Below are 19388 nucleotides of genomic sequence, written 5' to 3' on the forward strand. Positions count from 1 at the left end.
GACAAGGCTTTAGAAAGAAAGTCAACAGGCTCTGACCTGAGGGTGACCCCATGGTTGCCTTATAAAATAAAGGGCAGTGGCTTTGTGACAGGATTTTCCTTTTCTGCTCTGAAGCTTTGTCCTCTTGCTTTCAGGGGCATGGCTCTATGCCAGGGGGCTGTCGTAGCAGTCTTGACTGTCTGCTAAATAGGGAGAGCATTTGGCTATAAATTGCATTTCACTTATTATACACGGCATCTGTTGATTTTTTGCTACATAACACACTACCTCAAAAATTAGTGGCATAAAACAACAGTTTATTTAGTTCATTCTCCTGCAAGAGAGCAATTGGGCTGGGCTCAGCTGGGAGGTTCTTCTGGCCTTGGTTGGGGCCATTCTTGTGTCTGTGGGCAGGCTGGGTCTAGGAAGGCCTTAGCTGGGATGTATCACCTCTGTTCAACTTGGCCACTCAGCTTCCATCAAATTAACCCTGGAGAGTTCACATTGTAGCTGGGCAGGGGTGCGAGGGTTCAAGTAGAAGTTCTCAAGGCCTCTTGAGCCTGATGAGGTTTGGAACTGGCACATTGCTACTTTTACGGCATTACCTTGGCCAAAGCAAGTCACAAGGCCAGCTCAGATTCAGAGAGTAAGAAAATAGACTCCACCTTTTGATGGGAAGAGCTTTAAAACTACACTGCAAAGGTTGTGGATCCAGGAAGGGGTGAAGAATGGTGGCCCTTTTTGCAATTCACCTCATATACTGTATTAGAAATAGTATGGATTTGGCAGCAGGTGGCAGGTTTGACTTCTGGCTCTAGCCTAGTGACTTCAGGGAAGTTACTTGTCTGCAACTCCCTCCTCCCCTCATTTGTAAACCACTGGTGGGCTTATGGACAGGGTTAAATGAGGTAATGTGTGAAAGAGCAAGTTCTGGAGTCCAACTGAGTTCAAATTCTGACTCTGACCATCTACTAGTAAGTGACTTTGGACAAGGTATTTAACCTTTCTGTGCCCCTGTTTCCTAATCTGTAAAATGGGAATAATAAGAATAGTAACCTAATAATATGTAGTTGTCATGAGGATAAATGAGCTAAGTAAAATTTAGAAGAGTGCCTGGCAGAGTGACAACATTCAATGCATATTAACTGTTGTTAACATGATTAACATGATGCCTAGAAAATAGCGAGTCTGTAAAAGGAATGTTATTCCCCATGGTCCCTGCTGAGTGACCAGTTGTTGCTTGAATAAATGGAAGGTGGTATCCTTGTTACTAATTTCTGGGTATTACAGATGGCCAAGGATGGATTTTCCTCATCGTTCTAAAAATACTAGCGCATTTAAAAAGTAATATATATTTGTAAAAATCTAAACATAACCCTTGGAAATAATATGGTGAGCTCAGAACCTGAGAATGCGCTATTAAGGGCCCTCCAATGCTGAAGAAGCTGCTAGAATCACAGCCATAGTGACCGAAAAAGAAAGAAAGACTGCAAGGTATCCCAAAATACTCTTGAGAATTAATGTCTAAAGGATTGGAAACCCTTTTTTAAAAAGTGAAAATAAGGTTCAATTGATTCTTTTGGCCCTCTTGGTTGTTTAGAGAGCTGCATTTCTCCTGCTACTTTTTAGGAACAAGAAAACCCAAGTCATAAACTACTTCCAGAGCCAAAAGATGTTTAAACTGTTAATCCCTTAGAATAATAAAAGGGCTGTCCAGGAAATGGGTGAAAACGAGCTTTCTTGAAATCAGATTTCTGGGTCAGAAATCAAGTACTATGGATTTTTCCATGCTTCTGCATGAAAAAGCATCTATCAGTGATTGATAATGTTCTAAAGCAGAGGTCTGCAAATTATGGCCTGTAGGGCCAGCTACCTCTTTTTGTAACTGAAATTTTATTGGAACACAGCCACACCCACTCCTTTACATTTTTGTCTATGGCCACTTTTGCACTAAAAGTGCACTTTTGCACTCTTTCACTGTAGCCAAGTTGAATAGTTGTAACACAAGCCTAATATGTATACCTGGCCATTTAAGAAAGTTTGCCAACTCTTGTTCTGAAATCCTAAAAAAACCCAGATTTTTGTAGTAGTAGCTGCTGCTGTTGTTATGTGGGAGGCAGTGTAAGGGAAGCTTAATGATTAAGCATAGAGTTTGGAGCTATGCTTACCTGAATTGAGAGCCCAGTTCTACCTCTTTCTAGGTAGGTGACTTTGGACCTGGCTAGCACTGGGACCTTGTAATTTTAACCTTCTAAGCCTCAGTGTACTCCTCTGTGAAATAGAAATAGTAATGATAATATATATATTATTATAATATACATAATGATATACATATCATTATTACATATAATGATAATATCATTCATAGTAAGAGAGTTTAAATAAGATAATGTGTTCAGCTCAGTGACTGGCACAGCTACAGTGAAAAGTAGCAATAAAATAAGAACAAAATTGAATTGGAAAAATGTTCCTTAGGCCCGGAATGGAAAACTAAGAATGAGGGCAGTATGTAAGGAAGAGGTGGGTTGAGACTGGCCATGTGGGGAGTTAAAGAGTAGTGGGAGGTTAAACTCAGACATGTGGAGGGCTCTGAGAATACAGTAAGGAAAGGTAAGGTAGGGTTGCTGGAATCAAAAGGGTGGGCTTGAATCCCCTCCTCCAACTTTAAAAAAAAAAGTTTTTTTAACATTTATTCATCTTTTGAGAGAAAGAGAGAGAGAGAGAGACCCGAGTGTGAGCAGGGAAGGGGCAAAGAGAGAGAGAGACACAGAATCTGAAGCAGGCTCCAGACTCTGAGCTGTCAGCACAGAGCCCAACACAGGGCTCGAACTCACAGACTGTGAAATCATGACCTGAGCCAAAGTTAGATGCTTAACTGACTGAGCCACCCAGGTGCCCTCCCTCCTCCAAGTTTTGCTAGCTCTGGGCATCTGGGAAGTTTCCTTAAACTCTAAAACTCTAAGGGTCTCAGTTTTCTTATTTGTTAAATGGGGAGGGTGATAACCATAGTACCCACCTCACCAGGGTTTTTGGGAGGATTAAGATGTTCTGTGTATGGCACTTAGCACAAGGTGAGTGTTCAGTAGGGGGTAGCCATTGTCTTTCAAGATTGTGCTTGAGGGATTCAGGAAGAGAGGCAGCTGGCAGCAAGTAAGAAAACAGAGGGAGGAGACGTGGGTCCAGGTTGAAAGTGAAGAAAGAATAAACCCAGTTTCAGACGGAGATAGTGAGATGGATTAAGAAAGCCCTGATTGTCAGAGCCTCTGCCAGAAGCTTCCTTTTGCATAGGTCCTGATCAATTTTTCCATCTTCTCTGAGCAGACAGCAGGCCTTAAAGGGAGTGCAAGAGACCCCTTGATCTCTTGGAGGCATAACTGTGAAGTTAGGTTGCAAATAATTTTTATACCAAGACAGGTCTTTGTAGAATTTTCATGAAGACTTGCCTGTTCCTTGCTGCATCTTTGTTGACATTGACCTTCCTGATCTTCTATTTATATTTATAGCTGCCTTCCCTGGGATCCTTGGGCAGCCCAGAGTCCATGTGATTTGGAAGAGGTGAAAAGAAAATCAACTATGCAATTGTTAATATAGAACTTCAGCATTTTTCTTAGACTGAACATTGATTAAAAGGCCATAATACCATTCCTATTCTGTCATGAATTGGGTTGTATTCTAGTGGTAAATTAAGCTTGAGACATGTAAATATCATTTTAAGATTAGACATTACATTTGGCTCCATGTTCTTGGTGATCCACTGACATCTAGCCCTGCCTTTGGATTAGCTTAATTGGAACATGAGAGGCGAGAACTTAATAAGAACATAACTGGACAGATATACTGAACAGAGCTGGCTTAGTGGCTATTATAAACTTCACTTGGGATTTCTTTCCAATGCAGCTCTGAAAATATTTTGGTTAATAATTAAGTTAATAATTTTTGCCATAAGCAATTTTTTATAAAAGTTTATATTGTCAGCAGTAAAAAGTATGATGAACTCAAAGAGTTTGTTCCAGCTGGATGTGTTAAGTATGCAGAACTCGCTATTCCCGTATCTGTTAGTTAACTCTGGGGGCCAGTCCCTCACATGACAGAAAACCCCATTTGAACTGACTTCTGTGAAAAAGATTGTTTGTTTGTTTGTTTGTTTGTTTATATATGTCCTCTCCCATGGGGATATCTTCCACAGCTTGATCTGGGGACCCAGATGATGTCTTCACGATTTGGTTCCCTCTCCATCTCTTGATTCAGTTTCCTCTGGCGTGGCTCCACCCTCAAATGGTCCCTGCCTTGTGACACTAGCCTATGTCTCATGCCTTAGAAAGAGAAAGTCTCTTCCTGAGTTTCTAATTGAACTGACTCAGGTCAATGACCTACTTTGGAATCAGTCCATGGAACTAGGGGAATTTAGTGGGCAGTGGGCTGTTGGGCAAAGTGAAGGATTCCCTAACCCAGTGCACATAGCTTTAGAATTGGGGAAAGACAGATCCCCAAAAGGAACTCAAGGTGCTGTTACCAAAGAAGGCAGAAAGGATACTGGGCAGCTATCTTGGCTAGGACTCATTGTGCTGCGAACAGCAGGAAACTGTCTTAAATAATGAAGGGGATTCTTTGGTTCAGTAAACTAAAAGGTTCTGATGTAAAGAAGGAAGATTTCAGGATGGGTTTGATTGAGAACTCAATGATAAAACCAGAGACTTGGTTCTCTTCTGCCTCTCTGGGTGGCCTCTTGCAAAGTTGGTTTTATCCTCAGGCTAGCTTCCCTCAGAGTGGCCAAACAGATACTGCCACTGGCCTAGGCTTTGCCCCCGCAACTACAGCAACCTGGGGCACCTGGGTGGCTCAGTCAGTTGAGCGTCCAACTTCGGCTCAGGTCATGATCTCGCAGCTTGTGGGTTCAATCCCTGCGTCGGGCTCTGTGCTGACAGCTCCAGAGCCTGGAGCCTGCTTTGGATTCTGTTTCTCCCTCTCTCTTTTCCTTTCCCCCACTCTCACTCTGTCTCTCTCTGTCTCAAAATAAACATTAAAAAGAAAAGAAAAGAAAAGAAAAGAAAAGGAAATGATTTCCCAGAAGCCCCAGCACATCTCCCCTCATACCTTATCAGTCTGAAATTGATTATGCACCCATTCTTCATTCAGCAAGTCCCTCGGGCCAGGATAAATGTGGACCAGGTTTAGGTCTAGGTGGCAGGTGGGGTGGGCTTATCTGGACTGCCTAATCGGGATTCATACCTGGAGCTGGAGATGGACTTAATCCTCCATACTCATCACAGCAACCTCCAGCCGGAGGTTGGCTGCTGGATGTTGAATTAATAACCACAGTGCAGCCATAGCTTACTCATTTCTTTATCTCTTGTGTTTAACACAGGCTTGGCACATAGTAGGTCCTCAGTAAATGTTTACTGAACAGGACTAAACCAGAACAATGCACTGTGCGTAATTTAGAAAGAAATCAGGAGTTTTCTGCATGACTAAAATGATGCCTGAAAATAAATCTTATCTCAGCTTTAAATATGGATTAAATGCAGGGTCTGGATAGAGGTGATAAGACTTTCTGCCTCTTTTCCTATCCTATCCCACACAGCATAAAATTTTCCCTTTTGCTTTGGTTGCTCATCAAATTCCATTACAATGAAGACTATTGTAAACAAAAGTTAGTATCAGGAAACTATTTCTAACTCCTGATAAGTCATTTGATGATCTCATGACACTAAAATTTGCTACTATGAATAATTCAGTAAAACAAATCTATTTCTTCTTAGAGTCCTGTGCTATCTTATAGTCATTTATTGTAGTCTTTTATTTTTTAAATAAAATACCCAAATATCTTTTAAAAAGTACAAGGGCTCTGGTCAGTGTAGGAAGAAACTCTGTTTCCTGGCCTTGACCAATAAGGGAATTAGAAATACCATCCACTTTTGTTTGAAAAACTTTTCTAAGGAGTGGAAAAAATAGATTTGTCACAGGAAAGGTGTGGTAGAATTATTTTAGCGTTACTCCTTTTATTTCAGAACACTTTTAGAAATGAGCACGTGGCCCGTGCTGAAAGTCTTGGTCTATACTTTGTGTTATGAGTGTATTTTTTTTTTAATTTTCTTAACATTTATTCATTTTTGAGAGACAGAGAGCGTGAGCTGGGGAGGGTCAGAGAGAGAGGAAGACACAGAATCCGAAGCAGGCTCCAGGCTCTGAGCTGTCAGCACAGGGCCCGATACAGGGCTTGAACCCACAAACTGTGAGATCATGACCTGAGCCGAAGTCAGACACTTAACCAACCGAGCCACCCAGGTGCCCCATGAGTGTGTATTTTTAAGTTCTTTTGAGAAGTATTATTTTTCTTTAATGAAATTCTAATGCAGTCGGGGAAAATGTAACTTCTGTTTGAAGTTTGCTGTGATAAGTATTTTGGCATCTGGCTGTAGTCCAAGTGAGTGCTCGTTTCTAGCATCAGTTATCACTTTTGTCTTGGGGGGCTGGTTCTCAGGCATCTGGAAGTTTATTGTAGAGAATAGCTATGAGGGAAAGGAGGCTATGACATTCTAAGTGCATGCCACACCGACAGCCTTAACTTCAGCCCTCTGTCCCTGCTTTGTCCATGTCCCCATTACCCTGGCTACAAGTGATTGAGCAAGAATAAGTGTCACACCCTATGGGCAGCCACTTGAGAATGCCAAGTGGCTATGAAATGATCTGGTACAATTGCTCTGCCCAACAGGATGGCCCATTCTGAGTAGTATCTTACCAATCCAATCAGATTCTTCCTTCTGGGGAGTAGCGATGCCACAGGGCTGAGTCCCACGTAGATTGAGAACCAGAACTGTTGTTGAGCCACAAAGCTATAAGTAGATGAGGCTACTGTGATTAGCCAGACCTGCGCCCTGAACAGCCATGGACCCTGGTCCACTTCTCCCTGAGACCTGCCCCCAATCAGAGGAATTCCCATTTTCCTTCCACACCTTCTGCCTTTACACTAACCCCGTGTGCGAGACTATACTCATGTTAAAAAATATTTGTGGCCTCTCTCTAAGGGAGGCTTGACCATGTGACTGCTTTGGTCAAAGCAATGTGTGAACGTGACATATGTCATTTCCAAATACACACTCTAAGAGTCAAAGCATGGTTCACCATGTCGTTTTCACTTAATGTGATAACTAGCGCTATTTTAGAGAGAAGCTCGTCAGCCTGAATCCCAGAGTAAAGGCAACGTGGAGCAGGGAGCTATAGCTGATTGAAATGTTCATGTAACATGAGTGAAAAAAAAAAGCCATTGTTGATATAAGCTTCTCAGATTTAGGGGTTGTTTGCTGCGGCAAAATCTATCCTAAACTGATTTGTAAAAAATACCCAGGAACCAAGGTAACCCGAACAGATTTCTAAACCTTGCAAACGCAAAGAATCTCAACAAACACAATGCCATAACAAGCCACACTTCAGTGCACTAACCTCACAGCATGTGCTTTTGACCTTTCTGGGGTGGAATTACGTTCATTACCGGATGCAGATTCAGTGACTTTCCAATGCAAGTAGTTTCTCTTTCTAGTCTCTGCACTTCTAGTCTGCTTCTTATGGCCGTACCCAACATGAACATTGGGGGAAGGTACTGTCTGGGTTGAACTCCAATTTCTGCCTTTTCTCTCTTTGGGGTTTCAGTCTTTTATGATGATGTTTTCCACCCCCGAATTTTATTACAAAATTTTTCCAGCAATATAGACAGTGAAAGAATTTCAGAGGGAACATCCACATATTTACCACCTAGATTCTACAGTTACCATTTTGCTTTATTGGCTTGGTTGCATATCTGTCCACCAATCCATCAGTCCATCCGTCTATCCATCTACCTTGTTTTTTGGGTGCATTTTAAAGTAAGTTGCAAACTCATGATGACATGATGATGTCTTATCCTTTGTCATTTAGTCTTTTTCCTTTTAATTCTGGATTTTTAAAAATTGCTTTTTAGGGGCGCCTGGGTGGCTCAGTCGGTTGGGTGTCCGGCTTCAGCTCAGGTCACGATCTCGCGGTCCGTGAGTTCGAGCCCCGCGTCAGGCTCTGGGCTGATGGGAGCCTGGAGCCTGTTTCCGATTCTGTGTCTCCCTCTCTTTCTGCCCCTCCCCCGTTCATGCTCTGTCTCTCTCTGTATCAAAAATAAATAAACGTTAAAAAAATTTTTAAAAAAATTGCTTTTTAACCTTGTTTGAGGTTGTCTTAACTGTTTCCTCTGCTTGCCGAAACTTGCACATACTCACCCTTTAACAATCATGAACTCAGTATGTTTGTCCGCATTACGTAAACCCTGGGTGCCCACACTTTCTTAATCTCACTCTTTAATTTTTCTCTCTATTACTTCCTCTCTTATCTCTTCACTCACCACAACTTTTCATTTGCTCTCCCTTCTCTCTTTCAGCTCCCTGGCAGATAATTTTTAAACTAAACAACAGCTGAACAATATCCTCACTGTTCCACGTGTCTGAGTATGCACGGCACGTCCACACTTGCTCAGATCAGAAGGAAAACACAATTTCTTCCATTTTATTTCTTTGCATCAAAAGTGATTAAATCTGTCTGCATGACCTTCATACATCAGACCACTGGGCTATTTTAAAAGTCTATTTAATAGAGTAAGTCAAACTGCATTCCCTTGGTAGAAGGAATCTTTACCACCAAACACTGCAGTAAATGCCAAGGGAACAATGCATCTTTTATGGACGGGAAAAAAAAAGAGACACTGCCATCTTACAATTGCTGAATTGTTTAAATTATACGGCAATCCATGCTAGATACATATTTGCATTGTTGTACAAGTATTTTCTTAGTTGGGTTAAAGATGGCTTTTTGAAGGCAACCCTACTGTTGCAAGGCAGACTTAGAAAACCCTGTTACATGCTCCAGTACATTTAATTTTATTACCCTGGCCAGCAGTGTTTCAATTTTTTAATAAAAGGCTATCAGCAAGGAGGTAGAAGACTGCAAACAATCTCCAGCAACTCGGGAACTGCTCTGTTTTATGGACTAATGGCTATAGTAAAGCTTTCAGTAAAAAATTTTAAGCAGCACTTTCCTTTTTGGTGAGAATCAATTTCACAGCAGTTTTTTTTTTTCGACCTTATCTAAGATTATAAAGCTGAGTTGGCTATTTTGAAGTGAATGGGGGAAAAAAAGAAAAAAAAGAAGAAACATTTTCATGATAAAATATTAGGAGAAGAGGGGCGCCTGGGTGGCGCAGTCGGTTAAGCGTCCGACTTCAACCAGGTCACGATCTCGCGGTCTGTGAGTTCGAGCCCCGCGTCAGGCTCTGGGCTGATGGCTCGGAGCCTGGAGCCTGTTTCCGATTCTGTGTCTCCCTCTCTCTCTGCCCCTCCCTCGTTCATGCTCTGTCTCTCTCTGTCCCAAAAATAAATAAAAAACGTTGAAAAAAAATTAAAAAAATATATATATATATTAGGAGAAGAAAATGAAGAGAAACTATCCAGAATTATATTAGCAATCCCTAGTTGGGTTTTTTTTTTAATGTTTATTTATTTTTGAGACAGAGACAAAGTGTGATCAGGGGAGGGGCAGAGAAAGAGGGAGACACAGAATCTGAAACAGGCCCCAGGCTCTGAACGGTCAGCATAGAACCTGATGTGGAGCTCAAACCCACGAACACTGAGATCATGACTTGAGCCGAAGTTGGACGTTCAACTGACTGAGCCACCCAGGCGCCCCAAGCAGTTGCTAGTTTTAAATATCAGAATTCTTGGGGCGCCTGGGTGGCTCAGTAGGTTAAGCGTCTGACTTCAGCTCAGGTCATGATCTCGCCGTTTGTGAGATCAAGCCCCACATCAGACTCTGAACTAACAGTGCCGAGCCTGCTTGGGATTCTCTTTTTTCTCCGTCTCTCTCTGCCCCTCTCCCGTTTGCACGCACTCTTAAAATAAATAAATAAACTTTTAAAAAAAGATGTCAGAATTCTTGTAAATAAGCTCTTTCTTGCTTTGATGTTTGAGAGTTGAATGGTGAATTCATTCATTCATTTACTTATCACCCATTGATCACCTACTCCATGCAAGGCACTCAATTAAGCACTAAGAATATAAAGAAAAGAGACATGTGCCTTGTCCTCAAGAAGTTTATAGTTAAGTGGGGAAGATAGACATGTGGGCAAGTATTATGTTATGGTTATGTCTGAGGTGCTATGACAGAGTGGCAAATGAGGAACTGGGGGTGGGGGGCTGGGGAGTTAAAGCTGAGGAGGGTGAGAATGGTCAGAAAGTCTTCCTGGAGGCATCTATAAGGACAAGTGGGGGTTAGCTGATTGGAGAAAAAAAGGAATAGGAGTTAAAACTTTTCCTGGTGTAAGCAATAAACAACCCAATACAAACTGGCTTAATCAAACAGAGACTAGGGATGCCTGAGTGGCTCAGTCAGTTAAGCGCCTGACTTTGGCTCAGGTAATGATCTCACAGTCTGTGAGTTTGAGCCCTGCATCAGGCTGTGTACTGACAGCTCAGAGCTTGGAGCCTGCTTAGGATTCTGTCTCCCTCTCTCTCTTCCCCTCCCCCACTTATGCTCGCTCATTCTCTCTCTCTCTCTCTCTCTCTCTCTGAAAAAATAAATAAGCATTAAAAAAAAAAAATGAATATAGTGGCTCATGTACCTGAAAGGTCCAGGGAATTTGGGCTTTGGAATTTGGGTATAGCAGGATCTAGGGTCTAGTACAATGTCATTAGAAATCTGTCATTGATGGTTTAGCCAATAGCATCTCCCTTCTTACTTGCTATATTACCCCAAATTTATTCATTTTCTTTGGAGTTGCTGTGTCCTTCAGGAGTGGCTGGACACAACTAATTATATTTGTAATGATCCTATTTCCAAATACAGTCACATTCTGAAGTTCTGGGAGTTAGGAGTTAAACGTATGAATTTGGGTCGAGGAGGACACACAGTTCAATCCACTACACCCTGTCTATCCTCCCTGTCTCGGATCTCCTGCTGGTACCTCCCACTGGCTGGACCCACCTAGTGAGTAAGGGAGCCTGGTGGAAGTGAACCATAAAATCAGCCTCCTGAGGCACAGAACCGGGTGGGAGAAGTGTAGACCTGGAGCCACTGTTGGGTGGACAACTGGCAGGGTCAGCCACACTGGCCAATGGCACCTGCATGCTTGGCTTCCACATTGCAAGATGGTACCCAGACCCGAAGTAGTGCTGTTGTGAGGGTTCGAGTGGACTGGGAGAAAGCAGTAAGTACAGTTACTCAGAATCAAGTTCCAGATTTAAATAAAATCCTTCTGTGACAATTCCAAAAGCATGTAGTAAGCCTCCTACTATGTGCACTGTCTTTTATTAGTCCCTGCTATCAGAAAATGTGCTAATCCAAAGATGACTGGAGAGGGGTGCCTAGGTGGCTCAGTTGGTTAAGCTTCTGACTTCAGCTCAGGCACGATCTCACAGTTCATGGGTTCCAATGCCACGTCAGGCTCTGTGCTGACAGCTTAGAGCCTGGAGCCTGTTTCAGATTCTGTGCCTCTCTCTCTCTGCCCTTCCCCTGCTTGCACTCTGTCTCTCTCTCAAAAATAAATAAACATTAAAAAAATTAAAAACAATAACAAAAAAATAAAGATGACTGGAGAAAAGTCTTCAGAATTCTTTACATCACCCCAAGCTACTGTTTGTTGATGTACTTATAAACCTCATAAAAGACTCATGCATATTTCATCTAACCCAAAAAATCAATTAACCTCTCTTCCTTTGTCCTACTCAGACATGTGGACAAAGAGTATAATTTAATTCTCTCTTCTCTTTTTTCTCTTTAGAGAAAAAGAACCAAATTCATTGCCTGTGATTTTCTGACTGAGTGGTTATACAAGTAAGTTTTGCATGTGTTTGAATATTCAATGACCCTAAGGATTCAATAGTGTTCATTTGCAAGCAGAATAGCAACAATTGACTTGAATTTTTGCTTATTGTTTTCTTGTCAATCAAAATATGGCATCGTTACCAGTCAAAATCCAAAGAGGATAGGGGAGTCTTTCACGGAATTCTTCTCCATTCCATTTGTGGAGCAGTGGCTGAAGCATCAGTAAGTACCAACACAAGGCCTCAAATAATTTATTCCTATTTTAAGATTGTGTTAATGATAGTTTTCTCCAATCCAACTAACTCACGTAATCCATCCAGGACTCCAGGTCAGTTTTATTCGTGGTTCTTGTCTCTAGCTATTTTCAGTCCAGGCTAAGAGCATCCTATCTGTGGTGATTATTCTAGAAGCACTTCAGAAATAAATCAGAAAAGTTAAAAAATTCTTATCCTAAGTAATTCATCTCTCCATTCTCTCTCCTCACTGTTTCTCTCTTCCTCCCTTCTTCCCTGCCCCCCTCAAGGTTATTATGTCTCAAGAAATAGGACTAATCTATTCTACATTTAAAATATTAGAACATGACAGATAAATTTAAAATTCTCCTTGACCATCATATGAGTTCTTCTCTCCTCACAAAAGTAATCAGTTTAGTCTATAGTCCTTCCAGAGCTCTTAAGGTTGGTTAACCATGTAAAATTAGATTATATCATATAAAATTAGTAGTACTATTTGCTGTGAGTGATTTCTCATCAATGTAATGATGATAATGGCAAATAACATTTATTGAGTGCTTATATCATTGTTCTCAGCATTTAACACTAATGAACTAACTTGATCCTGATAACAATGCCATTACCAGCCCTATTTTGCAGATGAGGAAATGCATGCATTATTTTGCAACTTGCTTTTGTTTGCTCTCAAATACATGCTTTTGAGATCTAGCCCTGTTGATTCAATCACACCTAATTCCTGCCTTTGATGGTGTTATAGTATATTTCATCTCTAGATTTGCATAATTCACTCATTCATACAATAAGTATTTATTGAGTACTACAATGCACCAAACATCATTCTAGGTGCTGGAGGTAAAGCACCTTCCTTGCCTTTATGGAATTTATATCCTAGTGGGGGATGACAGACAATGAACAAGTAAGTGCTATAGGGAAAAAGAAAGCAGAGAGGGGGAATGCAGAATATCGAAGGGGCTTAATTTTGCATAAGGTGGTCAGGAAGGATCTCACCTGAAAGATGACATTTAAGCAGTGGTCCACTATTTTAGATCATAGGTGGAAGAAAGGTCAATTTAGAGAAAATGATGTATATTTAACTTGTTGCTTTGAAATGTTTTCATGCCAGCCCTTTGTGAAAACAATGTAAGGAAACCAGGGCATTAGAAAATTAAGCAAGGCCTGTAAAACCTCATATTAAACAGAATGAAAGACCTTAAATTAGACCTTTAGCCTTCGAATATCACTTTTTTTGTTTGTTTGTTTAGATATGCCCTTCTTGAGAATGCCAAGTTGAATAGACTCTTGACTGACTTTCTTAATTTGGAGAATTAAATATACCCCAGATTTTACCAGGGTTTTAAAAGATTTTTTTTAAGTACTCTCTGGGGGCGCCTGGGTGGCTCAGTCAGTCAAAGCGTCCGACTTCGGCTCAGGTCATGATCTCAGTCTGTGAGTTTGAGCCCCGCTTTGGCTCAGTGCTGACAGCTTGGAGCCTGGAGCCTGCTAATGATTCTGTCTCCCTCTCTCTCTCTGCTCCTCCCCTGCTCACGCTGTCTCTCTCTGTCTCTCAAAAATAAATAAATGTAAAAAAAAAAATTTTTTTTTTTATTTAAGAAAAAGTACTCTCTGCACCCAACAAAGGACTCAAACTCACAACCCTGAAATCAAGAGTCATATGCTGTACCAACTGAGCCAGCGGGGCACCCGTTATCAGTTTTTTAAAAATCAGGGGCGCCTGGGTGGCTTGGTTGGTTAAGCATCTGAATTAGGCTCTGGTCATGATCTCACGGCTTGTAGGTTCCAGCCCCATGTTGGACTCTGTGCTGACAGCTCAGAGCCCAGAGCCTGCTTCAGATTCTCTCTCCCTCTCTCTCTGCCCCTCCCCCACTTGTGCTGTCTGTCTTCTTCAAAAGTAAATAAACATTAAAATAAAAATAAAAATCTGAGACTAGCAAAACATTGAAAGGAGAATGAATGATCTTGGAAAACCGTGTTTTTTTAATTAGCTTCCAAACCTGTGCCTAATTTTGCCCACTATGAAAATGGAAGGCCCATAATGTATTGAGTATAAATGATTAATAAGTGGAAGAGTTTGCATATATTTTTCTAAGACAAGGTTTTTTCAGTATCATTCTCCAAGTTATTGCTTTGCCTTGAAAATGAAGCATTTTCTCACTTCTGATAACCAATGAAAAAGAATCTTAAAGATATGAGAACTTCTCTAAATAAGAGTCCTCTCAAATCCCTAGTTATTTATTATAAAAATATCTTCTGGGGTGCTTGGGTGGCTCAGTCGGTTAAGTGTCTGACTTTGGCTCAGGTCATGATCTCACGGTTCGTGGACTCAAACCTCGCATCAGGGTCTGTGCTGACAGCTCAGAGGCTGGAGCCTGCGTCAGAGTCTGTGTCTCCTTCTTTCTCTGCCCGCCCCCCCCCCGCCCCCCCCGCTCGCATTCTGTCTCTCTCTCTCTGTCAAAAATAAACATTAAAATTTTTTTTAAAATAAATCTTAATTTAAAATGGTTGCTCACTTCCTCTGGCAACTCATATAAATACACTAAGAAAGAGCAAAACTGACCATTTGACTTTAACTCCACAAGAACAGAAATACAAGAGCTCTCTCCTAACTGGCATTTGTATCCTCTATTTCTGTAACCTTTCAAAGAGATGCCAAGAAGTGTGATAAAACTTTAAATTATATTAATCTACTTTGATGCAATAAGTATTTTATTGAACACCTACCAAGTGCAATGCACAGAGCCTGGTATTGTGGAATAAATAGAGATGAATAAAATATGGGCTCTGGCTTTGGGAGTAAGAGAGACATATTTACAACTAAGTATAGTTTCTGTAGCAAGTGTTCTAATACAGAGGCTAAAGCACTGAAGGGAAATGGGGAAGCACAAGACCATTCACAGACCCTCCTGACAGGCCTGGAGCCAGCCCAGTTGGGGCAGCAGCCAAGCTGGTTGGTGCCCACATTTGGTCTTGAGAGGGAAGGACTCAGGTCTTGTATCCTTCTCAAAGATACCAGAAGAGTCAGAGAGATAAGTAAGAACCAATGTTCTTAAAGAGAATGAGCGCAGGAGCTGGAAACAATATCTAATCCAGGTTTTTTGAACCTTAGCACTATCGACATTTAGCACCAGATAATTCTCTGATGCGGGGCTGGCCTGTGCATTGTGGAATGTTCAGCAGCTTCTCTGGCCTCCACCTACTAGATGCCAATAGCACCTCCCTAAAGCCATCACCATCAAGAATATCTCCAGACACTAGCAAATATCAGGGGCATGAGGGATCAAGTGGGCAGGGAGACAACAAAATAGCCTCTGGTTGAGAACCTCTGACCTAATCCAGTGGTTTTCTACCCTGGCTGCACGTTAAAGTCATTTGGGGAGTTTTGTTGCCTGGCTTCCCCAAGACCTATTAAATCAGACCTCTTAATTCAGGGTATAGTCCATGTATTGGTTTGTTTGTTTGTTTGTTTGTTTGTTTGTTTTTTAATAGCTTCCTGGGTGATTCTAATATATACCCAGAGTTGAGACCTCATCCATAGAGCAGAAGAAATACTGTGTTCAAATAAATAATATAATTATGTTATACTATTAATAAAGAGTATACTTGAAGTAGTAAATAGTATAATTTCGCCATTCCTCTGCTAAGCACTTTTACACATATTATCTCATTTAATCTTAGTGCCAACACTAAGATGTAGGTCCCAAAACTGAAAGGAGCCGGAAGTTGCAAACGAAGTAAGGTTGGTCTTGGGCAAATATGGGGATTGTTGGGGGCAAAATAAATGGGCATTTTGAGTAGGGCTTAAGGGTACAGATTGGAGGAAGATGAATTTTGAGGGTAGACTTTGTCAAAGTTTTCTAAAGGAAGCAAAATATAAACTAGCACTTCCAGCAGTTCTGGGCTGAGGTTAAGAACATGAGCTCTGGAGACAGACAAACCAGTGTTCAAATGTCTCCTCTACCAGCTTACTAGTCGTATGACCCCGGGTAAGTGTTTTAGCTTCTCTTACCATGTAACAAATTACCCCAGCACTTAGTGGCCTGGAACAGTAAACACTTGTTAAATTCTTACAGTTTCTGTGGATCAGGAATTGAGGTGCATGCTGCTCAGCTGGGTGGTTCTGTTTCAAGGTGTCTCATAGGCTACAGTCAAGATGTCGTGGGGGCTGTAGTCTTCTGAAGACGTGACTGAGCCTACAGGAGCCACTTTCAAGTTGGCTTACCCACACGGTACCACACGGTGCCACACCCACCCACAGGCTGAAGGCCTCCGTTTTTCTCCACACGGACTTTTCCATGGGCTGCTCGAGTGTCCTCACCACATGGTAACTGGCCTCTTCCAGGGTGAGAGACTCGAGACCAAGAAGGAAGCTGCAGTGCCTCTTGTAACCCAACTTGGGAAGCCAAACACCTGCACCTTCCACCACATTCTGTTCATTAGAAGTGAGTCACTAAGTCTAGCTCATGTACCACATGCAAGGGGAGTGTGATTAGGCTCCACCTTTTGAAAGAAGGAGTGTCAAACCACACGCGGACATATTTTAAAAGCACCCCTGCAGGTCACTCTCTAGGCCTGTATCTCCTCGTTAGTGAAATGTGATTGATGATCATGAAGATGCAGTGAAATGATGCACCTACACATGAAATTGTGAACAGGCCCAGTCTGGAGCAACATGTGCCTTCCTAGTGGCCACTGTTGCAATCAGAGGACACCGTGGACTTTAGACGAGACATACAGCCGAAAAGGGTACTCATGGCCAAAGGCAGGAAGGTGGGAGAAGGCAGGACTTGGTCCAAGCACAGGAAACCAACATAGCTGACTCATAGAGCATGCCGACATATAGGGAGGGGATAGGAGATAAGGCTGGAAGGGAGTCAGGGGATGGATTTTGGTTTAATGTAAAACCATCAAGTTTGGGCATTATTCCATAAACATGAGAGAGTATTAAAAGATTTTGGAGCAGAGGCATACTGTGAGCGAGCTGCTTTGGCAGGATAACTCCCAAGAGTGCAGCAGACCACCTGGTTCCAGCCCTAAGATCTTGAACTGGGACAACAGGAATGGAAAGGAGGACCCTGTGATAGGTCCAGTGGATGGATGGCACAGGATGATGAGTTTGGGGGTGAAGAAATGTGCCCGAAAAGGGGAGATTTGCTGGGCAAATGGAAGCCCATGATAGAAGCAAAGAGACGTGGCTGGAAAATCAGGCTCAAGGGTAAAGATGAGGATTTCTGTCTTGGGCACATTGAGATTGAGGCGTCCATATTGGAAATATCGGTCTGAAGCTCAGAAGTGGAGTCTGGAGAGAAACACTGATTTTGGAATCAAGATCCCCATGTCAAATGTACAGCTACAGCTGAACTTTGGAGTGTCCCAGAGTTGGTCCAAGGGTTCAATGAAGGAGGCACTTACTCTAATTCATGTGGTTGGCAATGGTGACCATGCCTTGTCTTGTCTGCAAAGCAAATCATTGTTTCCACTTAGGTTATGTTGAGTGGGGAGGGAGTAGGGGTATATTAGTTTTCTCTTGCTGCTATAACAAATTACCACAAAGTTTTTAACCAATGCAAAAGTTATTATTGTACAGTTTGGAAGTCAAAAGCCTGACATGGGTGTCCCTGGGCTAAAATCAAGGTGTTGGCAGGGCTGCATTCTTTCATGGAGGAAAATGTGTTGTCTCTCTAGGGGAGAACACATTTTCTTGCCTTTTGCAGCTTCTAGATGCTGCCTATATTGGCTGGTGGTGACTTCCTCCATCTTCAGAGCCAGCAATGTTACATATCTCTGATCCTGTCTCCTTAGTCACATTTCTCTGACTCTCTTTTTCCCTCCCTCTTTGACTCTTAGGTTACATTGGCTCACCCAGATAACTGAGAATATTCTCCCCATCTCAAGGTCTTTAATTTAATCACATCTACACAGTCCTTTTTGCCGTTGTAACATAACATAGGTTATAGGAATTATGATTCTTTCATGTTTAGGTGCCATTTTTCTGCCTACCTCAAAGAGTAATGGAGAATATGGGAAAATTGGAAGTCCCTCACTGGTAGGGATCACCTACATTTTCTTGGGGATCACTGACATTTTGAAATGGTATTATGGGTTTTGCGAAAATGATACATGCTCAGAGAAAAAAGTAAAAGTATGAAGGAAAAGGTACAAATCACCTAAGAGCCTGCCTCTCAGATGTAACCATTGTTGACATTTTAGTGAACTTCTTTTCAGAGACTTCTATGTGCATATATACACATATATTAGGTATAAGAAGATGTATGTCTTCTTCTGAGACCAGAACTACAAATAAGAGGAAATTTGGGGTGAAGCGGAAAAACTGACCAAGTTCATGGTGGGTCCTGTCATTCTGATTGTTCATTTAGGTGTAGAGGCATCTGCTGTGAGGGAGACCCAGGCAGGTTCTGGAGGCTTGTGGGGGAGGGAAGGGGGTGTGCAGCAGCTGCTGTGGTGAAATTGGTAGGGAATCAACTAGGGATAAATAGGGATGGCCCAGCTGATGGCCCGAATTTGTGGTGCATGTAAACAGCCTGCTTATGTGATTATCACCAGCAACCCTCTGCAACCCTGGAAAGGGGGTGGAGAAAGCAGATGGTTGGGTAAAATCAGGGCTGAAGACTAGCAAAGCTAATATTGAGTGGAAAGTCTAGACTGGACCTAGGGGATCTTAAATAAAGGGGAAGCATCATTAACTTTTCTAAGAATAATATCTTACTTTTTTTTTTTTCAAAAACTACCATATTTTTTGAATTATGTTAACAATTTAACCACCAATTTTCAGAAAGAGAAAGAAATACTACATTATGTGTTCACTTTAGAAGTGAGAAACATACCAAACTTGGAGACACTAAAGTGGGGTTCATGTGGTTTTTGAAATTTCAATAGGTAGATTTTATTTGGATCATGATTCAAAGGAAAACTAAAAAGAAAAATTAGGAGGCAATTGGAAATTTGAATACTTAATAAATAGTTAATGATATAGGGGCACCTGGGTGGCTCAGTCGGTTAAGCGTCCAACTTCGGCTCAGGTCATGATCTCACTGTTTATGGGTTTGAGCCCTGCATTGGGCTCTGTGCTGACAGCTCAAAGCCTGGAGCCTGCTTCAGATTCTGTCTCCATCTCTCTGACCCTCCATTGCTCATGCTCCTTCTGTCTCTCTTTCAAATATAAAAAACAAAATATTAAAAAAAAATTTTTTGAATAGTTGATGATGTAAAGAATTATTCTTTTCTTTAAGGTATGATAATCATTTCATAGTCACGATAAAAAAGTTACTGCTTTTTAGAGAAACATGCTAAAATATTTATGAATGAAAT

At 41.7% G+C, this 19388-nt stretch overlaps 1 protein-coding gene across 4 annotated transcripts in view; it reads left to right on the top strand.

The window, feature by feature from the left end:
• IQCK (IQ motif containing K) overlaps positions 1–19388 on the top strand; it is a 124550-nt gene that overhangs the window by 20083 nt on the left and 85079 nt on the right. For all 4 annotated transcript variants that reach the window (XM_019468749.2, XM_019468747.2, XM_019468748.2 and 1 more), the window contains 2 exons: positions 11768–11820; positions 11956–12033. In XM_019468749.2, the coding sequence (XP_019324294.1) occupies positions 11768–11820; positions 11956–12033 (131 nt within the window). The remainder of the gene's footprint in view (positions 1–11767; positions 11821–11955; positions 12034–19388) is intronic.

This window comes from Panthera pardus, unplaced genomic scaffold (assembly GCF_024362965.1).
Source record: "Panthera pardus isolate Hobbes unplaced genomic scaffold, ASM2436296v1 HiC_scaffold_5, whole genome shotgun sequence".
Lineage (NCBI taxonomy): Eukaryota > Metazoa > Chordata > Mammalia > Carnivora > Felidae > Panthera > Panthera pardus.